Below are 25,137 nucleotides of genomic sequence, written 5' to 3' on the forward strand. Positions count from 1 at the left end.
TAGTTTGATTGCACTGTGGTCTGAGAGATAGTTTGTTATAATTTTTGTTCTGTTACATTTGCTGAAGAGTGCTTTACTTCCAACTATGTGGTCAATTTTGGAATAGGTGTGGTGTGGTGCTGAAAAGAATGTATATTCTGTTGATTTGGGATGGATCGTTCTGTAGATGTCTATTAGGTCTGCTTGGTGCAGAGCTGAGTTCAATTTCTGGATATCCTTGTTAACTTTCTGTCTCATTGATCTGTCTAATGTTGATCGTGGGCTGTTAAAGTGTCCCATTATTATTGTGTGGGATTCTAAGTCTCTTTGTAGGTCACTAAGGACTTGCTTTATGAATCTGGGTGCTCCTGTATTGGGTGTATATATATTTAGGATAGTTAGTTCTTCTTGTTGAATTGATCCCTTTACTATTATGTAATTTCCTTCTTTGTCTTTTTTGATCTTTGTTGGTTTAAAGTCTGTTTTATCAGAGACTAGGACTGCAACCCCTGTCTTTTTTTGTTTTCCATTTTCTTGGTAGATCTTCCTCCATCCCTTTATTTTGAGCCTATGTGTGTCTCTGCACGTGAGATGGGTTTTCTGAATACAGCACACTGATGGTTCTTGACTCTTTATCCAATTTGCCAGTCTGTGCCTTTTAATTGGAGCATTTAGCCCATTGACATTTAAGGTTAGTATTGTTATGTGTGAATTTGATCCTGTCATTATGATGTTAGCTGGTTATATTGCTCATTAGTTGATGCAGTTTCTTCTTAGTCTTCCTGGTCTTTACAATTTGGCATGTTTTTGCAGTGGCTGGTACCGGTTGTTCCTTTCCATGTTTAGTGCTTCCTTCAGGAGCTCTTTTAGGGCAGGCCTGGTGGTGACAAAATCTCCCAGCATTTGCTTGTCTGTAAAGTGTTTTTTTCTCCTTCACTTATGAAGCTCAGTTTGGCTGGATATGAAATTCTGGGTTGAAAATGCTTTTCTTTAAGAATGTTAAATATTGGCCCCCACTCTCTTCTGGCTTCTAGAGTTTCTGCCGAGAGATCCACTGTTAGTCTCATGGGCTTCCCTTTGTGGGTAACCCGACCTTTCTCTCTGGCTGCGCTTAACATTTTTTCCTTCATTTCAACTTTGGTGAATCTGACAATTATGTGTCTTGGAGTTGCTCTTCTCGAGCAGTATCTTTGTGGCGTTCTCTGTATTTCCTGTATTTGAATGTTGGCCTGCCTTGCTAGATTGGGGAAGTTCTCCTGGATAATATCCTGCAGAGTGTTTTCCAACTTGGTTCCATTCTCCCCATCACTTTCAGGTACACCAATCAGACGTAGATTTGGTCTTTTCACATAGTCTCATATTTCTTGGAGGCTTTGTTCATTTCTTTTTATTCTTTTTTCTCTAAACTTCTCTTCATGCTTCATTTCATTCATTTCGTCTTCCATCGCTGATACCCTTTCTTCCAGTTGATCGCATCAGTTACTGAGGCTTGTGCATTCGTCACGTAGTTCTCGTGCCTTGGTTTTCAGCTCCATCAGGTCCTTTAAGGTCTTCTCTGCACTGGTTATTCTAGTTATCCATTCATCTAATATTTTTTCAAAGTTTTTAACTTCTTTGTCACTGGTTCGAACTTCCTCCTTTAGCTCGGAGTGGTTTGATCTTCTGAACCCTTCCTCTCTCAACTCGTCAAAGTCATTCTCCATGCAGCTTCGTTCCATTGCTGGTGAGGAACTGCGTTCCTTTGGAGGAGGAGAGGCGCTCTGGTTTTTAGAGTTTCTGGTTTTTCTGCTCTGTTTTTTCCCCATCTTTGTGGTTTTATCTACCTTTGTTCTTTGATGATGGTGATGTACAGATGGAGTTTTGGTGTGGATGTCCTTTCTGTTTGTTAGTTTTCCTTCTAACAGTCAGGACCCTCAGCTGCAGGTCTGTCGGAGTTTACTGGAGGTCCACTCCAGACCCTGTTTGCCTGGGTATCAGCAGTGGTGGCTGCAGAACAGTGGATACTGGTGAACCGCAAATGCTGCTGCCTGATTGTTCCTCTGGAAGTTTTGTCTCACAGGAGTACCCGGCTATGTGAGGTGTCAGTCTGCCCCTACTGGGGAGGGCCTCCCAGTTAGGCTACTCGGGGGTCAGGGAGCCACTTGAGGAGGCAGTCTGCCTGTTCTCAGATCTCAAGCTGCGTGCTGGGAGAACCACTACTCTCTTCAAAGCTGTCAGACAGGGACATTTAAATCTGCCGAGGTTATTGCTGTCTTTTGTTTGTCTGCGCCCTGCCCCCAGAGGTGGAGCCTACAGAGGCAGGTAGGCCTCCTTGAGCTGTGGTGGGCTCCACCCAGTTGGAGCTTCTGGGCTGCTTTGTTTATCTACTCAAGCCTGAGCAATGGCGGGCGCCCCTCCCCCAGCCTCACTGCCACCTTGCAGTTTGATCTCAGACTGCTGTGCTAGCAATGAGCGAGGCTCCGTGGGCGTAGGACCCTCTGAGCCAGGTGCAGGATATAATCTCCTGGTGCACCATTTGTGAAGCCTGTTGGAAAAGCAAAGTATTAGGGTGGGAGTGACCCGATTTTCCAGGTGCCATCTGTCACCCCTTTCTTTAACTAGGAAAGGGAATTCCCTGACCCCTTGCGCTTCCCGGGTGAGGCGATGCCTCGCCCTGCTTTGGCTCACACACGGTGTGCTGTACCCACTGTCCTGCACCCACTGTCTGGCACTTCCTAGTGAGATGAACCCAGTACCTCAGGTGGAAATGCAGAAATCACCCGTCTTCTGCGTGGCTCAGGCAGGGAGCTGTAGACTGGAGCTGTTCCTATTCGGCCATCTTGGCTCCCATTTTTTTTTTTTTTTTTGAGATGCATTCTCACTCCTGTCGCCCAGGCTGGAGTGCAGTGGTGCAATCTTGGCTCACTGCAACCTCTGCCTCCTGGGTTCAAGCTATTCTCCTGCTTCAGCCTCCCGAGTAGATAGGATTACAGGTGCCCGTCACCACACCTGGCTAATTTTTGTACTTTTAGTGGAGATGGGGTTTTGCCACGTTGGCCAGACTGGTCTCAAACTCCTGACCTCAGGTGGTCCGCCTGCATTGGCCTCCCAAAGTGCTGGGATTACAGGTGTGAGCCACCGCACCCGGCACTTCCTATGCTTTTATAAGAGCTTGTACTCTCACAGCATTATGATTACAGCAGGGCAGATATTCTAATCCCCATTTTTGCAGGTGAGAACCCTTTAGGGACAGAACTGATGAGCAATATGCCTCATGTTGGACAACTACTAAGAAGTGAAAACCCAGCAACAATGTGCCATACAAGCTTTTATTACTTTTCCCTAAGAAAAATTCTAGGGATAAAGGAATTTAAAATATGTGGTGTAAATTCAGAAAAAGACCCATAATTAGAACTTAATAAATAAAAGAGATTTTTTAACACCTTAAATTTATAATCTTATTCTGGCTAAGAATTCCAATTTCCTTTTGCATTGAGGATATAATTGCTTATATGCCAAAGGTATAAGTGAATATTTTGTTGAGGTCAACTTTTATAATTGTGTTCTCTCAAAAAACTGGTGCTATTTGTCTATCTATGGTTTATAATTTCTTTACCGCTATATGTCGGTTTACTAAGTTGCAAGATGGTTCTGCTAATGCCTGCTTATACTTAGTACTATAATCATTATTATTCCTATTTAACTGATGCAAAAACTCAGCTAAGGTGTAAAATTCCCTATGTTTATATAACCACACTTTCCAGTTGATAAATGGATTTTTAGAATGCAGGTAAAGGATTATATAGTTCGAAAACCAGTATTGTATCACCACCATACATTACTGAAGGTGTCATGATGCCCTACCAAGGACGAAATACCGGTTGAAAGTTAGTAATAATTAGCATCCATTCCTGTATTATCAATCCATTGCACAGATATGTATCCTTCGATATGTAGCCTATGTATTGTCAGCCTCAGTACGTACTCACTACATTCCCATGCTGAATTGCCCTCTCCTTGAAAAAATACAGAAATTTAAGTTTGTTGTGGAGATTGTCACCTGATTCTTTTTTAAAGATACACACACTTTGTTCTATTTTTTATCTAAATTGCCCCCCCACCCCCAGTTCCTGAAGCAAGCATGTAGAATATTTTCCATGATCATATCCGAAGTGGACCTGCTGCATAGGAGAGTCACATTGCAGTTATGTGCACGTGAAAACTGAGATAAATTCTCCTGTCTTTGGTGTGTTTATAAAATGTGCTAAGCTTTCTTTTAACCATGAATAATTTAGGTATGACTTTCTAAGTGCAAGAGAATAGATCAAATGCTATCCTAGCTCTGTGATGATATAGCTATTCCCAGCAACTGAAAGAAAAGATCATCAAAGCCTCTTACCTTTCTACTTACTCACCCACACTGTTAGAAATTATCTCAAATGAAAATTGGCCAAAGGATAAGAATTAATGTAGTAAGACTTTGACAGCAAAGATCATTAGGAGATTGTACATTCCTTCTATTTTATTGAACAATTTCTGGCTAGGAGATGTCCCTGAGGTCCTTTTCTATTGGTTGTATTCTTGTATTTTCATGTGCTGTCTAAGATGTTTATCCTGAGGTTAATTTTGTGTGGATAATACTAACAGTCCATTTTTGAGTTTTAGAGCTGGCTCATTAATATCTATGCTGTTCAGTGTTTCAACTTGTGTAACAATAAGGCTTTCAGTTTTTGGATTTGTACTACAGTACACATAACTTCAGTTAAACAACTGGACTGTGTTTTTTCTTCATTACTCTTATGATGGTCATTATGCAGTTTTTGCCTCAGGCTAAGGAGACAATCTCTGGCTTTCATTCAAGATAAAGAGCAAAATAGTATCAAATTCCCTTCAAGACAAGGAAGAGTGCCTTTGGCCAATAATAGTTGATCATGACATGAGGAAAACTATTTCATTAAAAATAGAAGAGAGAAAAAAGGGACAAGTAGGAGGAAGGCTAGGGGAGAGATCCAAAAAAAAGATTCAATTTTATTAATGCAAAATACCCAAACTTGGAGATCAAGAAAAAAAAAAACATTAAAACATCAAATATATGTTTTTTTTAAATTCTTTAAAAACACAAAAAATTATGATTGAGGAAAAACATTAAATGCATTTTTCAGGTTTATCTGAAGTCACAGATAACAATGTTAATGATGCTAAAATGTACTGAACAGACCCACATATGAATAAGTGAAAAGACTTAAGAATTTTTTCTTTAAAATCAAAGTATAACTGAGTTCAGAGGCACTCTGGATTTTAGCAATTTAAAAGCAATCACTGTTACTAATCTAACTATGAAGAAACTCGTAAGATACCTTTAACATATGGATAATAAAATTGCAAAAGTGACAGACACTTGTTCAAGAGATACATGCTGAGCAGCATATACATGTGTGAAAGGCACAATGTTTCTTTTCCATTTGTATGGCTGTATAACTATAATTCAAGCCAGCGAAGATTTAGTTATGTGACATAAAAACTACTAGAATAATAAAGAGATTTTTAAATTATGTGTATTTGTGCAAATAGACTAGAGGTCAAGAATACTTTGATGACATAAAACCACCTTCCCTGAGAAACTATGTTCTTGAATAAGAGTGCAGGAATTATTGATGCAGAGTTGCATAGAAATAGCCAGATTTGGGTGGCTCAGCTTCTACAAGAGGAATGGAAGGTGTAAGGTCAAGTCCCAAAGTGTTGTCCAGAACTAGGTTAATAATATTGAACACCTATACCAAGGACCAGGCACTTTACGAAGCTACATATAGAATCTCATTTAATCCCTGCCATAACTCTACTGGGTAGATGCTATTATCACCCTCTATACCAAATTAAAAGCAAACTTAGGCATAAGTGTCTAAAGCCACTGGACCTGGGCTCAACTCAGTTTGATTTGATCCCCATATCACCTGTACCTTTTCACAGTGACATGCTTACTTCTTTATAAAGTCTAGGTCATGAATGCAGGCAACTTTTCTGAAGGTTTGACAATGGACAAAGTCTGAGAATAAAAATAGATGAGTACAAGTGATTTGGAGGTTAGTACAATTTGATAATTTAATTTATGAACAGAATTTTTTATACATTATCAGGTAGCCTTCATCATAATCACCGCCAGAAAGAAAAATCTTAGAACTAGGAGATAGGTCTTGGTAGCGGCATGAACAACCTTGATCGAATCAAATGCTTTCCTGGTTATGACTTATAAGAAAAGGAATTCAACCAAAAGCTACACTGTAAATAAACTAGGGTGAGGAATTTGAAGATTATCTTAACGATATCCCTAATGGAAGAAGATGAGAATGTGGACAAGAAACAGTTCTCTGGTAGGAAAAAAATAATGTAATTCCTTACATGATGAAGTAAATACAGTGTATGAAAAAATTCATTCAGCCATTCTTCATGTAGGAAAATCCATCTATGAGAAGAAATTTAAAAATAATAAAGAGATAAATAGAAGGAATTGGCCCAAGAGGCCCTTAGCCAATATGTGGATCTATGTGTACATACTGCTTGAAAGAGGGCAAACTTCATTATACTTTAGATATACATATGCTGCAACTAAATCATCATGGATTATAAATCTCTATAAAGTAAATTTTTAATTAAACCAAGGCAAATATTGTTTAAAGCTACTATCCTATGTCAATCTCATATTCTACCTGAAATGAATTGTCATGAAGAATAAAATGGAAGCATAGATAGTTGATTATGCTTCAGAATATAAGGTAATATTGTTCTTTGCATATTGTTTCCTTTTCCTTACCTTGATTTTTATTCTGTTCTTTACTCCTCCTTTCACATTCTTTTTAAATTCATAATACCTACAATTAAATTGCAACCCTTGGTTCTCAAGGATTCTAGCTTTCAAACAGGTACTCGTGCAACTGAGTGAATCTGTTGTAGGCCTAGAAAGAGCGATGAACTGAGATGACTATAAAGCAATTCTCTCTATGTCCCCTCTTTCCACTGCCCCAGTGGACACAGATAAGCAGCTGACAAATTCTGCCATATTTTCAACTGGTCGTCAGAAGTCCTCTCATTAGAATAATAGTCTTCCTTCCATTTATTATAACTAAAGCTTTACTGATAAGGATAAGAGCTTTCAAAAATGTACTTTTAATGGGGTGCGGTGTCTCACGCCTGTAATCCCAGCACTTTGGGAGGCCGAGGCAGGCGGATCACAAGGTCAGGAGATCGAGACCATCCTGGCTAACATGGTGAAACCTCGTCTCTACTAAAAATACAAAAAATTAGCCAGGCGTGGTGGCAGGAGCCTGTAGTCCCAGCTACTTGGGAGGCTGAGGCAGGAGAATTGCTGAACCCGGGAGGCGGATCTGGCAGTGAGCCGAGACCGCACCACTGCACTCCAGTCTGGGCGACAGAGCGAGACTCCATCTCGAAAAAAAAAAAAAAAAAATGTACTGCCCTGATAATTTGTGATCTTAACTATTTACCACCAAATATTACTTAACAATGAAAACAATAAATAAAAATAAAAAGAACAACTAATTGCTCAAGGTACCTCAGCAGATTGGTAATGAAATCAAGGACTAAAACCTTCGTCTTCTGAATATAAATTCGACCCTCTTTTTAGAATTTAATTGAAACACTTTGTGAACCCGATCAAACATGTAGTTTGAACAAATCTCTATACTTTAATCCAGTTTTGGGATAAATGATGTTTTGTTATGTCATAAAGAGGTGACTTGTTCTGTCATTTAAAATATCTATTGAGTATTGTTTGTTTTATTCCATTTTTTCTATATTTTATTATATTGTGAACTCATCCATACAGACACATTCAGTGTTGAAGGTATTGAAAGAGATGAGGATTCTGCCCTCAAAGACCTTAACTTCTAAGAAAAGTTTGCAGTCTTAATTTGATTCTGCTGCTTGTGTTAGGAAATAGACAAGTTTCGTATTGCTATGACCTTTTCACTGCTTAAAACAGATGGAATTGTTCTTTTCACCACAAATTTCAACAAAGTTGTATGTCCCCACTCTCAACCTTGAAACACCCTTCTTACTGTGAATCCCCAAAGATTTCTGAGACAGAGATAAAAAAGCAAAATTGTGTAGAAGGAAAATGAGGGAGACACTCAGAAAGAAACAAAAATAACTATATCAATTGGAGCTCAGCAATCTTGCACAGCCAATACACACATGAGTCGTGGTACCCATTTATTATAAGATAGATGATTTGTCTTTAGTACATTCTGTGTGGTTATCCCTAGCACCAAATGTTTTGCTATTCCTATTTTACTGAATAAGTACTCTTTGCTTAGCTTTATTTATAAGTCTAGTATTTTCTGCTCAACACTTTGTGAACAAGTAACGTCCCTCATTTTCCTGCACATGCCTGGTTTGTTCCTTATAATGCCGATGATTAGCATCATAATCCATGTTCTTTTAAGTGTATGTTGAAATAGATATGCCTATATTGTGCACCAAAGAAAAAGAAACAACACCCAATTAGATCACAGAAATGGGTTCAAAATCTTTGGTTCATAATGAATTGATACCACTTCGTGATCTAACATTTAAACCTTGGAAAGACTAGGTTAAAGTTTAAAATGGCAATTAAGAGAAGAGAGCAAAAGAGTGAAATTGTAGTTTTCTTCTATGAGTGTAGCAATAATGAGTAAAGGATTGAAGGATTTGTTTTAAAAAACCTGTTGCCATTTACTAATTGTGAGTTTGAAAACTGTGCCTTATTTTAAACTCTATCTTAAAATAATTTACTTGCCTGCCATAAAATGTCTGACTTATTTATTACATTTTAACTAAACATAACTTAGCTGGGAACTTCTGAAATCGCCGTGAACAAGGCAATGTGTCATACGTAGATTGGAAAGTTATATCTTTTAAATAAACAAAACATCTTATGTTGCCTTAGCACTGCTGCCAGAGTTTATAAAGGTGAAAAATCCTGCCTTAAAAGTTAAGGACACTCTGGTGATCACTCCAAGGGTCTGTCGATTGCACTTTTTTTATATCCTTGTAAGGCTTTAGATTTCACTGGTCCATCTAGAAAATCGGATTACCTCTGACATAATAGCTCATATTACATAGCAATTATGCTTTATCCATAGATATTGTGCATTTAATTACTGTACAACTAGCCGAAATTCTTTATATAGTTCTCCATTTTTAAGTGTAACTCAAAGAAATATGCTCAACATAAGCAAAATTTTCTTCAAGTAAAAGAATAAAAAACAGTTGGTATTGTCCTATAAATCTAATCATGGTTTTGTTCATTATACTTCATAAAGTATTCTCAAATGCCTTATGCCATTAATGCTTACAAAATGTCTTTGAGGAAAACATGGTAGTATTTGCCATCATTATAGACACAGACTGAGTCCTAGTGTTTCAGTTATTTTTGCCTATGTTGGTAGTAAAGTTGAGATTCAACCTTGGTATTTTTACTCAGCTTAGTATTCAAAGGTGAAGTTAATCTTTGGTACCTGTTCTCTGTGAATCAAAATATTTGCAATAAATCCACAAGCTTCAAAATGCAGTGTCTTTATGTAAACTCAAGTCTTTTTAAGACCTTTCCATTTTAAACTTCATCGATTTTCCCTGAAGAAGCTCTACTTCCACAAGCATTGGCTGTGTCCTATGCATGCTAGAAATTATGCTAGGCATGATTCGTGCTAGTTCTCAAATGTTCAACAAGCTGTATCAGGATCAACTGGGAAACTGAAACAAACAAACAAACAAACAAACAAACAAAAAACAGCAATGCCAGGCTTACTTCTGAATGAAGACATCAGACTTCTAGGTTACAGCATGGGGATATGGGTAGTAATAAATTTCAAATGATCTCATCAAGAGCCAAGGTTGCATAAATTAAAATACATTTAAAAAGAAAATAGAAAGGAAAAGAAAAAATATCTAGGTGGCAAACACTGTGGAAAGACAAGGCATATTTCGATTTGAATCACTGAAGATCACATTAAATGAGTGATTTAGAAAAGAATGGAGGAGAGTTGTGATTCGTTAATTTCTATGGCACAGTTTATTTACGGTGTTTCTTTATTTATAATACATCTCATAATCCACATAATAGAAAACTTACTCCCAAAAAGATTTACTAAACTTTGGAAATATGGAGTATATGACATAATGGATCTTAAGTGCTTAGACCACAGAAGCCATTCATATTAGTTTGCTGGGACCACCATAACTAAATATCACTGACTGGATATCTTAAACAATGGAAATTAATTTTCTCCCAGCTCTAAAGGCTGGAAGTCAAAGATCAATGTGCCAGCAGGATTGGTTATTTCTGAGGGCTCTCCTTGGGTTGCAGACGACCACCCTCTTTGCTCCTCTTCATATGGTAGTCCCACTGTAACTGTGCACCTCTAGGGTCTTTTGTGTGTCCAAATTTCCTCTTCTTTAATGGGCACCACTCAGATTGAATTAGGGCCCACCTTTGTGGTTTCATTTTAACTTGGTTACCTTTTTAAAGGGCCTATCTCCAAATATAGTCACAATCTAAGCAACTGGGTGTTAGGGATTCAACATATAAATTTTGGAGAACATAATTCAGCCCCTAACAGCTTTTAATAAATTTTAGTTGCTCTGTGTTTTGTCTGTTTCTCTACTTACTTCTTTATGTAACTTACTGGATTCCGCACAACCCCTGTATCTGCTCAGTTTCATTTGTTGCTGAAAGGTTATTTGCTGTAGTAAATCTGATAACCTAAAAGCTTGTTATTGGAGATGATTTGTGTATTGGAGCTTCTAGAAAAACATTTACATAAAGAGGAAGGCAGGAGAGTTTGGTGTTTTTACCTTGAAGAGTGAGTAGGCTGGGAATTTCTCACAGGTTGCCCAACTAACAATGGAGATCCTTTCAGGGTTGGATGTTTAAATGGTCTTCAAATCTATCATATGCACAACTTCCTGTTGGAACTATATCTAGGTATGGACCTAGATACTCTATGTGATTGTTTCAGAGTCTGATTTTTTACTTTTTCTGTATTCTAGAAAATTAACTAATAAATATTTTAAGCTGACATTTTAAAATTGTACCTTCTTTTCCCTCTGGAAAGAACATTCATGCTTTATTATTTGTGTGTCTTTCTTTCCTTCTAGCTTTCAAATTTTTCAAACATATGTATCTATGCTTCTTTCTGCTGTCAACTTTAGTGATAAAAAAGAATTTTTCTCACTGCTTGTTTAAATTTTCTCCAGTGAGAATTCCACCACAAAAACAAACAAACAAAACAATTCAGGAAATACTAATGCAGTTTTTCTTTTTACGTTTAACATTGTGTATGGTTGTACATTTCCTGTTAAATTATTATCAACTTTTCATAATTGGTTCTGCCCTTCAGCTCTTGGAAGCCATTTGCAAGACATTTCTAAAACACTATGGAAGAAATCCAATAAAGATAGACTTGTCTACCAACTTGACAGTCATTCTTTAGAAATGCCTTTGAGAAAGTATCATCCATTTTCTTCATTTTTCCCCATTGAGAAATGAGCTAAACTAATTTCTACTGCAATGTTAAGCCATACTTTCATTTCATTCAGGGAACTTTTCAATTACAGTTTTACAAAGGAAAATACAATTTTACAAAGGAAAATTGTAATTTTACCTTCAGGTTTATTATCAAGAATTAACAGAAATTTTAATAGCCAGCACAGTTCTTTCCCATTACTTAACTTGTGAGTATGAAAGGTAAAATTTCTACCAGATTTTCAATTGCTCTTGTTTTGGTCCAATATGTTGGTATTTGCAGGGATGAAGAACCAGGAGGCCAGTTGGTTACAGATAAGTTCCATATTGACTGGGATTCCGTACTCATTGACATGGATAATGTCATTGTAGCAAGATTTGATGGCAGAGGAAGTGGATTCCAGGGTCTGAAAATTTTGCAGGAGATTCATCGACGATTAGGTTCAGTAGAAGTAAAGGACCAAATAACAGCTGTGAAGTAAGTGGATGCACATTTTTCTTCTCTGTTTTCTATAATGACAGAGTCTAGGTATATGACATATAATATAACTAACCCTGACTCAAGGCTTCTATTTTAGTGATTGAGCAATTTTGTAAGTTAATCGTAAAGCCTATTTCATTTTTTTTTCAAGTACCTGTCACCCTTAGTGCTATAATAAAAGAATTCTCATATTTCCCCTCTGGAATTAAAATTTACTTTGGATTTATGAAAGTTGGATACATTTTAATTATACCACTATATTATTTGTTTACAGTAATCCACAATGTCTGTTGTATCCTCAGTTAATCACAATTCTTGAAGTTTCACAGATACCATTATCACACTGGCATGAATGTGTGACCTAAGAAAGTTAGTGGGTTCTTTATAATAGCACAAAGAAACCAGATATGATATTGTTCAAATGTAGATGTTGACTCAGTAGGCCTGGAATGGGGCCCAGGCTTCTGCATTTATAACAAGCTTTCAGGTGATACCAAACTACTAGGCCATCACTTTGAGTAGCAAGATTTTGGAGTATATGATGCTTATACATGAATAGAGCTACAGTTAGTAAAGCATTTCTAGTCATTAGCTATTGTTTTGTATGTATGCATGCCAACTATATATTTATATTTGCATTTAACTCACAAAGATATAACTATTGTTTTTCGTTTTCATTGCAGATTTTTGCTGAAACTGCCTTACATTGACTCCAAAAGATTAAGCATTTTTGGAAAGGTAAATAGTAGAAATGCTGAATCTATCTTTTTATGCATATCTATGTTATGTAATATCCTGTTACACATTCACAGGAGGCCAGTTGGTTACAGATAAGTTCCATATTGACTGGGATTCCGTACTTATTAACATGTAAAACCTCACTGTAGCAAGATTTGATGGCAGAGGAAGTGGATTCCAGAGTCTGAAATGTATATATATAATATATGTATATATACATACATATATGTAGTGTTTGTATGTATACATATGTAATTACATGCTTCATTATATTATGATTTCTCTGTATTATCCTTTAAAAAATAATAGCATAATTAGTATTATATACAGTCAGTCATTTATTAATTCAGTAACTATTTATTGGACAGTTAGTTGGCACCTGGTGTCAGAAGTAGAACAACAACAGGACAAAATGGGGCTTTGTTTTCATGAAGCTTGTGTTCCAGAGAGGGGAAACAGTAAAGAGGTAAATGAAAAGCACAGTTTCATATAGTAATAAGCCTCATAAAGAAAACAAAGAAAAACTGATACATAAAAGCCAACTGCAGAAGCACGGCCAGTGTCATTAGATTGAGTGGTCAATTTAGGACTCTCTGATGAGGTTATATTTAAACCTATACCTAAATAACACATGGACGCTGGTCAAATAAATCTCTTGAAGCAGAATATTCTCCACAGAAAAAAAACTAGCAAGTATCGCAATCTTAGGAAAACAGACACAGGCTTAGAAACTAGGAAATGACCAGTATGCGTAATTACGTCATCTGTGCTCTCTGCACAATATTTACTTATTGCAGTAACTGTTATGTCAGGTTCAACATTATTTTGACAGTGGGAAAATAGACCTCATATAGATATTTATTAGTTTGCTTTTTATTTTTGTTTTTTGTTTTGTTTTTTTTTTTTTTGAGACGGATCTCACTCTGTTGCCAGGCTGGAGTGCAGTGGCGCGATCTGGGCTCACTGCAACCTCCCCCTCCCAGGTTCAAGCGATTCTCCTGCATCAGCCTCCTGAGTAGCTGGGGACTACAAGCACGTGCCACCACGCCCAGCTAATTATTGTATTTTTAGTAGAGACGGGGTTTCACCATGTTGGCCAGATGGTCTCGATCTCTTGACCTCGTGATCCACCTGCCTTGGCCTTCCAAAGTGCTGGGATTACAGGTGTGAGCCACCGTGCCCAGCCTATTGAGCTTGTTTTTAACACATCAGTGGACAATGTATTATAAAGGTAAAAAGGCCGGGCGCGGTGGCTCACGCCTGTAATCCCAGCACTTTGGGAGGCTGAGGTGGGAGGATCATGAGGTCAGGAGATAGAGGCCATCCTGGCTAACACGGTGAAACCCCGTCTCTACTAAAACTACTAAAAATTAGCTGGGCGTGGTGGCGGGCGCCTGTAGTCCCAGCTACTGGGGAGGCTGAGGCAGGAGAATGGCGTGAACCCGGGAGGCGGAGCTTGAAGTGAAGTGAGCCGAGATCGAGCCACTGCACTCCAGCCTGGGCGACGGAGTGAGACTCCGTCTCAAAATAAAATAAAATAAAAAGATGAAAGGAAAAGGGGGACCTTGAACTATTTTAGTTTACAAATAAAGCAAATTCTTGGTGTTCATGGATTTAAACATATGATATTTTCTACTATTCATAAGTAACCTAGAGATCCATGACATAAAATAACTGGTAAGTTTAATTGGGGCATAAATTTTAGTGGTACACACTGACAGGTGGGTGTATAAAAAACCACTTAACAAATGAGTAAAATACAAATCAGTGCAAATCACGACCATCCTCTCTCCACTTCAAACATCTGCAGTGTACCATGCCTTTGCAGTATTCTACGCTTGTTGTCAGCAATATTCAACAGATAAGTAAAAATATTTTGTGAGCATTGCTCCTCCAACATAACACAAAGAAGTAAATAACTGAAAGTGCATCCCTAGTAGTAAAGATTAGTTTTTCGTGTTTTGTTTTTTTTAAAAGGAAAACATCTGAGAAAGTGATCATCCCAAAGAAATGGAAACCCTAGATATATTAAAAAGTGAAATGAAATCCTGTCTCAGACTGCAGCACTGTTAAGCCTTAGGGACATTGTGCTAGGTGAAGATAGCCAGTCACAGAAGGACAAATACTGTATAATTCTACTTATTACATGAGGTATCTAGAGTGGTTGAGTTCATGGAAAAAAAGAGTGAAATGGCGGTTGCCAGGATTTGAGGGGAGAGGAAAAAGGGAAGCTGTTTTTTAATGGATATATAATAATGGCAAGAATGTAAACTAGTAAAGTAAAAAACAAAGATAAATAGAGAACAACCGAGCCAGAAAATACAGTTCATTGAAAAAAAAGAGAGGGATGGAGGGGAGACAAAAAGGGAGAGCAAGAGCAGTAAAGGAAGAATGTGAGTGCAAATGAGAGCAAGGTGCTCTCATTTAGTGATTAGCCATTTTATGATCCCATCAGTTTCTTATTAGGGTTCTTGGAATTTTTGTCTAGTTTCATATTTGCAAGATGAAAAGGTTCTGGAAATCTGTTTCACAGAAACAAATATATACCTGACACTACGAAACTGTGTGTTTAAAAGTAGTTAATAGAGTAAATTTTATGTTATATGTTTTACCACATACAAAAAAGTACGTGCAGTAGGGAACATTTTACTCCTTAAAAGTCCTGATACATGTAATAATTTACAAATGGCTTAGGGCCTATGTATTTCAATGCTCTGCTTACTGTACACATAAATAAGCATAAAGGACCAAATAAGCTTTTACAAACATTCATGGAAATTTAGAGAAGATTCAAAGGGTTGTAAAATGCCTCATGGAAAAGGGCAACATGAGCTGAGTGGTGATCAGCAGGTAGAGGGGAAGGAAAAGAGTCTCATGCAAATGCACAGTGTCAGTGAGGGGAGCATGTGTGGAGAATATGAAGTAGTTGACTGTTATTAGAAGAATGATAGGCAATAAGAATGAGAGGGAGACTGGGCAGAGACGATAGAGGATCTTCATTGCCACTGAGAAATTAGAAGCTCAGCATATAAACCATGGAAAAATAACACTCTAGGCTTCACATTTAGAAGTTCAAATTCTTTTTCCCCAAATCGTCATTGTATACTTGATGTGCCTCAGAGCAAATGACTCTGGAAAACTAAAAGAGTGACATAGGATACAAACAAGTAAAAATATGAATGACTTCATCTTAAATGGAAAAAATATTCCAGGTCAAACAAATATGCTTATCTGTGACTGAGTTATAAATTAAAAGTTGACTTTCTCACCATGTAAAATACACTGTTTATCCTAAGATTCCGTAGACCTTGCGATTCTTTTTTCTTGAAATGCACTGATTTCAGATTCAAATTAGGTTATGCTAACCTCATAAAACGGGTTGGAAAACAATGTTCTTGCTATACTGATTCCCTGGAAAAATTTGTTTAAAATTGGAACTAGACTATAAAGAAATTTGGAGCTATTGCTTTCTGTGTGGGATTAAACATTTAATTAGTTTTTAAATTTATGTAACCAATAGAAGACTATTAAGATTTTGTTTAATTTCTTCTGAGGTCACCTTTAGTACTTTGAAAAGAATATTTTTTCACTTCATATAACTTTTCAAGAATATATACAAACAGCAATATATAATATCCTCTTATTATATGCTTAATCATTTCACTTGTGGCAGTAATATCCCATTTTGATTTCTATTATGACTTACTAGTGCCTTCTTGCTTTTGCTAGGGCACTCTCTTGCTCTCATTTGCACTCATGTTCTTCCTTTATTGCTCTTGCTCTCCCTTTTTGTCTGTCCTCCATCCCTCTTTTTTTTGTTCAGTGAACTGTATTTTCTGGCTGGTTGTTCTCTATTTATCTTTGATTTTACTTTGCTAGTTTACCTTCTTGCCATTATTATTTTTCTTCTACTTTTTATATCCATTTTTTTCATCAATTATTAAGTTGAATGTCTAGCTTATTAATTTTTCATTCTTTCTTTCAAATACAAGCACTTAGGCTGGGTTTGGTGGCTCACACCTGTAATCCCAGCACTTTGGGAGGCCGAGGTGGGCGGATCGCCTGAGGTTGGGAGTTCGAGACCATCCTGACCAACATGGAGAAACCCCTGTCTCTACTAAAAATACAAAACTAGCCGGGCATGGTGGCACATGCCTGTAATCCCAGCTACCTGGGAGGCTGAGGCAGGAGAATCGCTTGAACCCAGGAGGCAGAGATTGTGGTGAGCCGAGATCGGACCATTTTTTTTGCAGTGAGCCCAATTCCCACCACTGCACTCCAGCCTGGGCAACAAGAGCGAAATTCTGTCTCAAAAAAAAAAAAAAAAAAAAAAATTATCACAGGAACTGAAATTAAGTTTAGTTGTCTTATAAACATTTTTTTTTAGAACAGATATCACTGTGATTACCAGGCCAAAAAAAGATTAATTCATCCAACAAACATTATTGAATGTACACTATGTACACTATGTGCCCAGCACTTTTTTTGAAGTGTTGGAAATACGGTGGTCAAAGAATAGAAGAAAAGTCTTTCTTTATTGAATTTAGTTCAGTAAGGAGAGCTATATGGAAAACATGTAAACTAAACATAATTGGTGAAATACATAAAATGTCAGATGGTGAGAGTTTGATTCCAAAAAGTAAAGAAGAGAAATAAATAAGGATGCCAGGATTAGAGCGAATGTGGCCAATTTAGATTGGAGGTAAGGAAAGGTATCACTAGGAGATCATGTTTGAACTAAGAGAAGGCAATGTAAGGAGATAAGAACTATGGATATCTGGGGAAAATAAAACAAACTTAAAACTGTAAATGAATATGAAAGCTTCTTAAAACTTTACTTAGGGAGGTAATTATTTGTTATGTAAAGTTTTGTATCTTTTCAATTGAGGGAGGGCCTCTCAGTGTTTGAGACCAGCTTGAGTCACTTCTAAGGGTTTAAAGCTTCAGTATACATTATCTGTAGAATTGAGATCCTGCCTCCTTGAGGCAGGATTAAGATTCTGCTTCAAGGCAGGATTATAAGTATTGTGATAAAATGTGAGTGATTATGTTAAGCGAATTAATAGTTTTAATGCAAAATAATAGAGTGTAATAAAATTTATCTTGTATTTATAAAATTCTTTATTTCAAATTAATTCATTGTGTACCACAAGTGAAATGGTTCAGAAAGAATTACACAAGTTTAAATTCGCACAAATCACTTCTTTCTTTCTTTCTTTCTTTTGAGACGGAGTCTTACTCAGTCGCCCAGGCTGGAGCGCAGTGGCACGATTTCAGCTCACTGCAACCTCTGCCTCCTGGGTTCAAGCAATTCTCCTGCCTCAGCCTCCTGAGTAGCTGGGATTAGCCACCACACCTGACTAATTTTTGTATTTTTAGTAGAGATGGGGTTTCACCATGCTGGCCAGGCTGGTCTCCAACTCCTTACCTTGTGATCCGCTGGCCTCGGCCTCCCAAAGTGCTGGGATTACAGGCTTGAGCCACCATGTCCGGCCCAAATAACCTCTTTTAAAATCCCAGTCTGTCAGTGTATCCCTTTTACTATATTCATAAAGTCATTTAAAGATGATCTGAAAACCTGGGGCCACTGCAAACCTAAATTTTGAGTAAATGGCATTGCAGACCGCACCTCTGCTTCTCCAAGTCCTTCTATCTATTGAATTTAGTTTCCTACATCATGAGTATATTTCTTTTAAGAAGGAAAATTCTAAGGAAACATTCCTATATTTTAGGCTTACTAAATTAAATTTAAAAATAACATAAACTTGTTAAACTTTTGTAAGTAATGCTAAAATGCTTGGCAAATGGGAATGACAAAACAATTTTAATGAATAGCAAAATCCAATCACGGGAAGACCAATAAAATGCACAATGAAAACAGAGCAGCCTACACTGATGATGGAAGTTTTTGATCTTTATTAAATCAAAAGTAGCCTCTAATTTACTACAGATGATATGGTGATTCCCATTTTTTAATCTACCTGATGATATGCATTGTTTTGAAAGTTGAAAGCATTCTTATATCTACCTAGAACTTATATCTTATTTTTGCCCTCCTCTGAAGTAAATTTTCCAAAAACTCTTTTGTGATATACTATTGCATTCTGTAAATACATATAAAACAGGTGAGAGGAAGGCGAGCCATTAAAATTTAATTTATTTTCAGCTGGGGCTGGTGGGGCACACCTGTAATCCCAGTTCTTTGGGAGGCCAAGGCGAGTGGATCACTTGAGCCCAGGAGTTCAAGACCAGCCTGGGCAACCATGGCAAAACCTATCTGTACAAATAAATACAAAAATTAGCTGGGCATGGTGGCACGCACCTGTGGTCCCAGCTACTCAGGAGGCTGAAGTGGGAGGTTTGCTTAAGCCTGGGAGGCAGCGGTTGCAATGAGCAGAGATTGTGCCATGTACTTCAGCCTGGGTGACAGAGTGAGACCATGTCTAAAATAGATAAAATTTTTCTAATTTTTGCCAGTGTCGATTTTTGTTTAAAAATCAATTAAAGAAGCATTTGTGGTTCAATTTTAAATGCTATAAATAGAATTTTATTCAACAGCTTTTATTATCATAAAGACTTAGAAAATATTTGGCTTCATTAAATGCCAAATTTTCATATTTACAAAAATAGTAAAATATAACTCCTTGTATAGCAGCAATAATTTACATTCCTGGTTTTACTGAAGAATCACATGGGGAGACCCAGCAGGTGCCCATTCTCCACAGATTGTGATTGAATGTGGGTCGGGGAGAGCACTGGCACTTTTTTTTTTTAAAGCTTCACTCATCTAGGGAACACTGGCTGGGACTAAGAAGATGTTTCCGGTAGGCACCTTTATTATACAATTATGCAGTAATAACTTGCTGTATGTAATGTAGATCAGCAGCATAGAGGTCCCCTGAGAGTTTATTAAAAATGCACAATCTTAGGTCCCACCCCAGATCTACTGAATTTGAATCTGTATGCTGACAACACTGTCAAGTGATTTGAATTAAGTTAGAAGTTAAGAAGCATTGTTGTGGGATCTACCCCTCCTTTGGAAGGCACTATTCCTGATTCCTAGAGATAATCAGGCTATGAGAGACATGTGAAACTGAGATAAATAAAATAAAACAAACCAACAAAAACATATAATGTCATCTTATATATATTATTTAAATGTAACATAAGCTTTTATGGACTGGAATATTCATTATTCTATCAATGTTTTCAGGTTATATAAACAAACATCATAATCAGCTGAAAGTTTGCTTGGCCATCATGGTATTGTTAATAGAACCAGAAAAGTTGCATGCATCAACTAAGATGTGTGATGCATTCCTCACTATGAGAAGAGAAATCTCTTGGCTGCAACACCCTTCGCCCATCTTTATGACAGAGAACTAGGAACAATATACTGGAAATGCTCCCTCTAGGGACAACACTTTCAAGAGCTGTTTCCACTTTGGCTTTATGATACAGGTTCAACGTACCTAATCTGAAAATTTGAAATTTGAAATGCTCCAAATCCAAAATGTTTTGAGCACCGACATAATGCCACGCATGGAAAATTCTACACCTGACCCTATGTGATGGGTCACAGTCAAAAATGCCATTAAAACTGTTTCATGAACAAAATTACTAAAAATATTCTATACAATTACTGTCAGGCTGTGTGTATAAGGTATATTAAAACATATATGAATTTCATGTTTAGACTTAAGTTTTCATCCCTGAGATAACACATTATGTGTAGGTAAATATCCCGAAATTTTAAAAGAATCCAAAAATCGGAAACTTCTGACTCCAAGCATTTCAGATAAGGGATATTCAGCCTTTAGCTATTTACTTTCTTGCTTTGCATAGCTTACCTCACCTTTTTATTTTTCTTTCTTAGGTAGGTTAATACATTTACCTACCTAAGGGAAAATTTAAAATGGGCTACTTCCAGATTTTGCTGGCCTAAGACTGTCTCTCTCAATGAGAATGAGCAAAGGCACTTTGAAGTAGCTTATATCTATATAGGATAATTTTCTTTCCTTCAGTTACTAATTGTTAAAGCTTTGCTCAAGCTTCTGAGTACTATCTAAATATTCCAGGACCAGAACAATATATGCTATCTCAGTCCATTCAGTAATGAATGACTGCATTTTGAACTTTTATGTACCAATTTTTAAATGATGCTCCAAATACACATAAATGAAATTCTTTATTTCTTACTTCAAGAGTTTAGTGACAATGGCAATAAAACTATAACCTGGACCACACTTGAGTCTTCTGAAAATCTTTCAAAAGTAGACTTCATCATGAACAAACTGCATCAGAATTTCTGAGATTGAGGCCTGAATGTTAATATTTTTTAATACCTCCCAAGATGTCCTGATTTCCAGTAGCATAAAGAACATTACTGAGAGTAGGGCTGAAAATTAATTTCTAAAACAGATAGCTCAGTAGGTCATTTTCTTTTTTCAGCATTACTGTAATTATTAAAATCTCCTCTGGAACTTTTCTAGTCAGATCTTGGTCTACAAAAGAAAAGTGGACATCTTGGTTTATTAAAAAACATTTCAAGAGGGTATTCAAAATTAAACTTAAACAATAATTTAACTCATCTATCTGGGAACATTATTCATTATATCCCATTGCTTTCCAAAACTTAGTTGTGTGGAATATAGAGAAGACAATTTTCTCCTTTACTCTTCATGAGTTTTTAGCTAAGGTTCCCTGTAACAAAAGGCAGATTAACAGGAGAAAAACAAGCCGGGCGCGGTGGCTCACGCCTGTAATCCCAGCACTTCGGGAAGCAGAGGCGGGTAGATCACGAGGTCAGGAGATCGAGACCATCCTGGCTAAAACGGTGAAACCCGTCTCTACTAAAAATACAAAAAAAATTAGCCAGGCTGGTGGCGGCGCCTGTAGTCCCAGCTGCTCGGGAGGCTGAGGCAGGAGAATGGCAAGAACCTGGGAGGCGGAGCTTGAAGTGAACCCAGGGGGCGGAGCTTGAAGTGAGCCCAGGGGGCGGAGCTTGAAGTGAGCCGAGATCGCGCCACTGCACTCCAGCCTGGGCGACAGAGCGAGACTACGTCTAAAAAAAAAAAAAAAAGCAAGAGAAAAACAAACAGAAGCTTAATAACATAAATACCTCCTTTGTACATGGGATAGAAACAAGAAAAATGGGCAGATCTCTAGAGTAGATCTCAAAGAATTGTCTTATACCTCAGATGCAAACACTACCATTCTCTGAAACAAAGGCATAAGGATGTAGGAAAGGTTTTGTTAAGAAAGATGACCAGGAAAAGCAAAACACAAGCAAAGTTTGTTACGCATAGTGAAGTCGATTTCTTCTCCATTGATTGAGTCTTCGGTTATGTAGTTATTCTTCTCTTCCTGGTGCAGAAAGAGAGGGAGAGAAAGAGAGAGAGAGACCCTTGAAAACATCTATACATTTCCTTTATAGACATAAATTTATCTTACAAAAGGGAAACTTCCAGCCTTGTTTCTAGTATTCTTCCTGTGTCTGCAGTTTCTCAAAATATCTAGCTCCAAATAATCCTAAGCCAGAGAGGCATATTTAGGGTGAAATAGTCTGAGTGCAGCCTTATTTTGGGGTGACATGTTCTGAACTCTATAAGAAATTAAAACAATCTAAATTTTTTGGTGAGATATTTTCAAAATTTCATTATTTTTTAATTCTACATAATCATCATTATTTCAGTATTTTATTAAATTAGTGGAAAATTACATGTGATTTAATAAGTGCTTTATTTCCCTAACCTCAAATTATTTGGGGCAATTTCCAGATGTATAGTATGAAATCATGGAGCAATATTTGACATTTGGTGATGGAATTAATTTTATATTTTACTTAAGGCTTATTAAAACAGCTGTTATATAACAATTTAAACAAATGTTCAAAAATCTTAATTGTACAAAATGATTTTGGCTTTTTTTTCCCAAACCTGAGACATTCTGATATGATGTACAGTAGCAAACAGGCATAGTTGTTATATATAAATTTATTTGTGTGTGTGTGTGTGTGTGTGTGTGTGTGTGTGTTTTATATATATATATATTTTTTCCCCCCCAGGGTTATGGTGGCTATATTGCATCAATGATCTTAAAATCAGATGAAAAGCTTTTTAAATGTGGATCCGTGGTTGCACCTATCACAGACTTGAAATTGTATGGTGAGTACTTTCTATAGACTGACCTAATATAATGTATTGATTTGTAGAAAACGAAAGCCCAATTTAGAATACCTCAATTGAACTCATTTATCATATGTTATTAGAGCCTGTTTTCAGCTGTTTATCTCCTCCTTGATTCAGCTGATTTTACTAAAGCATGACAATTAATTGTAAAATGAAGAAATTAATGAAATATGCTAGTCAAATAGTTTTTAGTTTCTTCTCGAATGTCTGTTTTCTTGGGTCACAGCCTCAGCTTTCTCTGAAAGATACCTTGGGATGCCATCTAAGGAAGAAAGCACTTACCAGGTAACTAATTTGAAAATAACAAAGAAAGAGGAGTATTTTTGTTCTAAAAAATTAGTTAAATTGCTTATTTAGATCTATAGATACAGATATTTGTATTTTCCTTTATAGGCAGCCAGTGTGCTACATAATGTTCATGGCTTGAAAGAAGAAAATATATTAATAATTCATGGAACTGCTGACAGTAAGTATTATACTTGCTGCTGCTGTTTGATAGGGTATGACCTTTTACAAAGGGATACATCTAAGGACTTGCTTACAGGAAGCCCTGTAAACCTTCTGAAGAAGGGAGCAGAGAGTCACACAAAGAATCAGATACATGATAGAAGGTGGGACAAAAGAATTCAGAGATAAGAGGAGAGGAGGCTATTCCTCAAATGGCAGCATTGTCCAATCAAACTCCCTGTAATGATGGAAATACTTTATCAATGTTGCTGAAAAAGTAGCCACTGGCCACTTGTGGCCATACCTTGTTTAGTGTGACTGAGGAACTGAATTGATTTTATTTAATTTTAATTTAAAAAGGCACTTGTGTCTAGTGACTATGGTTACAGTGTTATTCAGCACACCTAAAATGGAAACCAACCTGGAAAACAGAAACCAAAAAGCTGCAAGCACTGACATGAAATTCTAATGAGGTTACCCGCTTAAATGAACTTAAAAACTTTAAAAAGGCACTTTCATATCATCTCTCATTTTTTCATCACTTTAAACCTTGGAGGTGGATGTGATTGATGTTAGTAGTAATAAATAATATCATTTTATATTTACATGACACTCTTAGGGACCAAAGAATCTATATTTTATCCTCTGTGATATTTTACAACAGACGGCTGAATATTTATAGCTTCATTCATAGATGAGAAAAATCAATTTCAAAAAGGAAACAGATTTATCCAAGGCCATCTGGCAAGTGAGACAAGAAAGTCAAAGTCTTGAATCAATATTTCCTAAATCTTGAACTTAACTTCTTCCTCTTTAGGGTGGGTTCCACTGAATGATTTGCTTCAAGGGTACTATATGGAAAGAGAGAGAAAGAGGAACTTTCCAGTGGAGAAATTTGACAAACATCACATCAACAGTGACAAGTCATGTTATTACTATTATTAAATGCCCTTGATATGATGTAGTGGGGATGGCACTTTACCTCCATGGTTTAGTACTCCAAGCCCATACATAACACCAGTCTAACCATGAGAAAAACATCAGGCAGATCCAAATGAGGAAAATTCTATCAGATATCCAGCCACCACCCCTCAGAACTGTTGGGGTAATCAAAAAAAAAAAAAAGTCTAAGAAACTCTCATAGACCAGAGGAAGATTAAAAGACATGATGTCTAAATATAATGTAGGATTCTGAATGGAACCCTGGAACAGAAAGGGTACACAAGAAAACAACAATAAGAACACCAACAAGAAAAAGTAGTGCACCCCAAATAAAGTGGGTTTAGTTAGCGGTAGTATATGAGTCTTAGTTTCTATTTGTGACAAAGTATATAATAATATAAGATGTTAACAATGGGGAAACTGGAGGACGGGTATCCAGGAACTCTGTACTATCTCTGCAACTGTTCTGAAAATGTAAAGCAATTCTAGTATTAATAGTCTATTAAAGAAAGAGGTAGATGATACAGTACCAGTGTTGGGTGAAACATGATGAAAGAGAGCGTAAAAATTTTGAGGGACATTTGGATGTTGTTCTAAGGTATTAAGACCTTACATATGTATCAACAGTAATAAAAATAAATATCAATTATGTACTCATTGTATGTCAGAAAATGTGCTAAAAGCATTTAATATTATCTTATTTGTACTTCTTGCAAACACGGAACAGTAGATGTTATTACTTTCATTTAACAGATTGGGAAAATAAATATTAGGAAATGATATAACTTCCTTGAAAGAGTAGACACAATTGATTAGTAGGAAGGAGATTCGAATCCATGTATTGAGCCTTTTATTCACTGTGC

General features: G+C 36.8%; 1 protein-coding gene and 1 long non-coding RNA gene across 10 annotated transcripts in view; one reads left to right on the forward strand and one right to left on the reverse strand.

Annotated features, from left to right (window-relative positions):
- DPP10 (dipeptidyl peptidase like 10) overlaps positions 1-25,137 on the forward strand; it is a 1,401,293-nt gene that overhangs the window by 1,370,243 nt on the left and 5,913 nt on the right. For all 9 annotated transcript variants that reach the window (XM_063595113.1, XM_063595114.1, XM_063595111.1 and 6 more), the window contains 5 exons: positions 11,760-11,954; positions 12,641-12,695; positions 22,762-22,861; positions 23,112-23,170; positions 23,279-23,351. In XM_063595113.1, coding sequence (XP_063451183.1) covers positions 11,760-11,954; positions 12,641-12,695; positions 22,762-22,861; positions 23,112-23,170; positions 23,279-23,351 — 482 coding nt within the window. The remainder of the gene's footprint in view (positions 1-11,759; positions 11,955-12,640; positions 12,696-22,761; positions 22,862-23,111; positions 23,171-23,278; positions 23,352-25,137) is intronic.
- LOC129397247 (uncharacterized) overlaps positions 15,452-25,137 on the reverse strand; it is a 120,094-nt gene continuing 110,408 nt past the window's right edge. The window contains exon 3 of the long non-coding RNA XR_008624470.2: positions 15,452-22,061. This is a non-coding gene — a long non-coding RNA (uncharacterized LOC129397247). The remainder of the gene's footprint in view (positions 22,062-25,137) is intronic.

The sequence above is a fragment of the Pan paniscus genome, chromosome 13 (assembly GCF_029289425.2).
Source record: "Pan paniscus chromosome 13, NHGRI_mPanPan1-v2.0_pri, whole genome shotgun sequence".
NCBI classification, from domain to species: domain Eukaryota; kingdom Metazoa; phylum Chordata; class Mammalia; order Primates; family Hominidae; genus Pan; species Pan paniscus.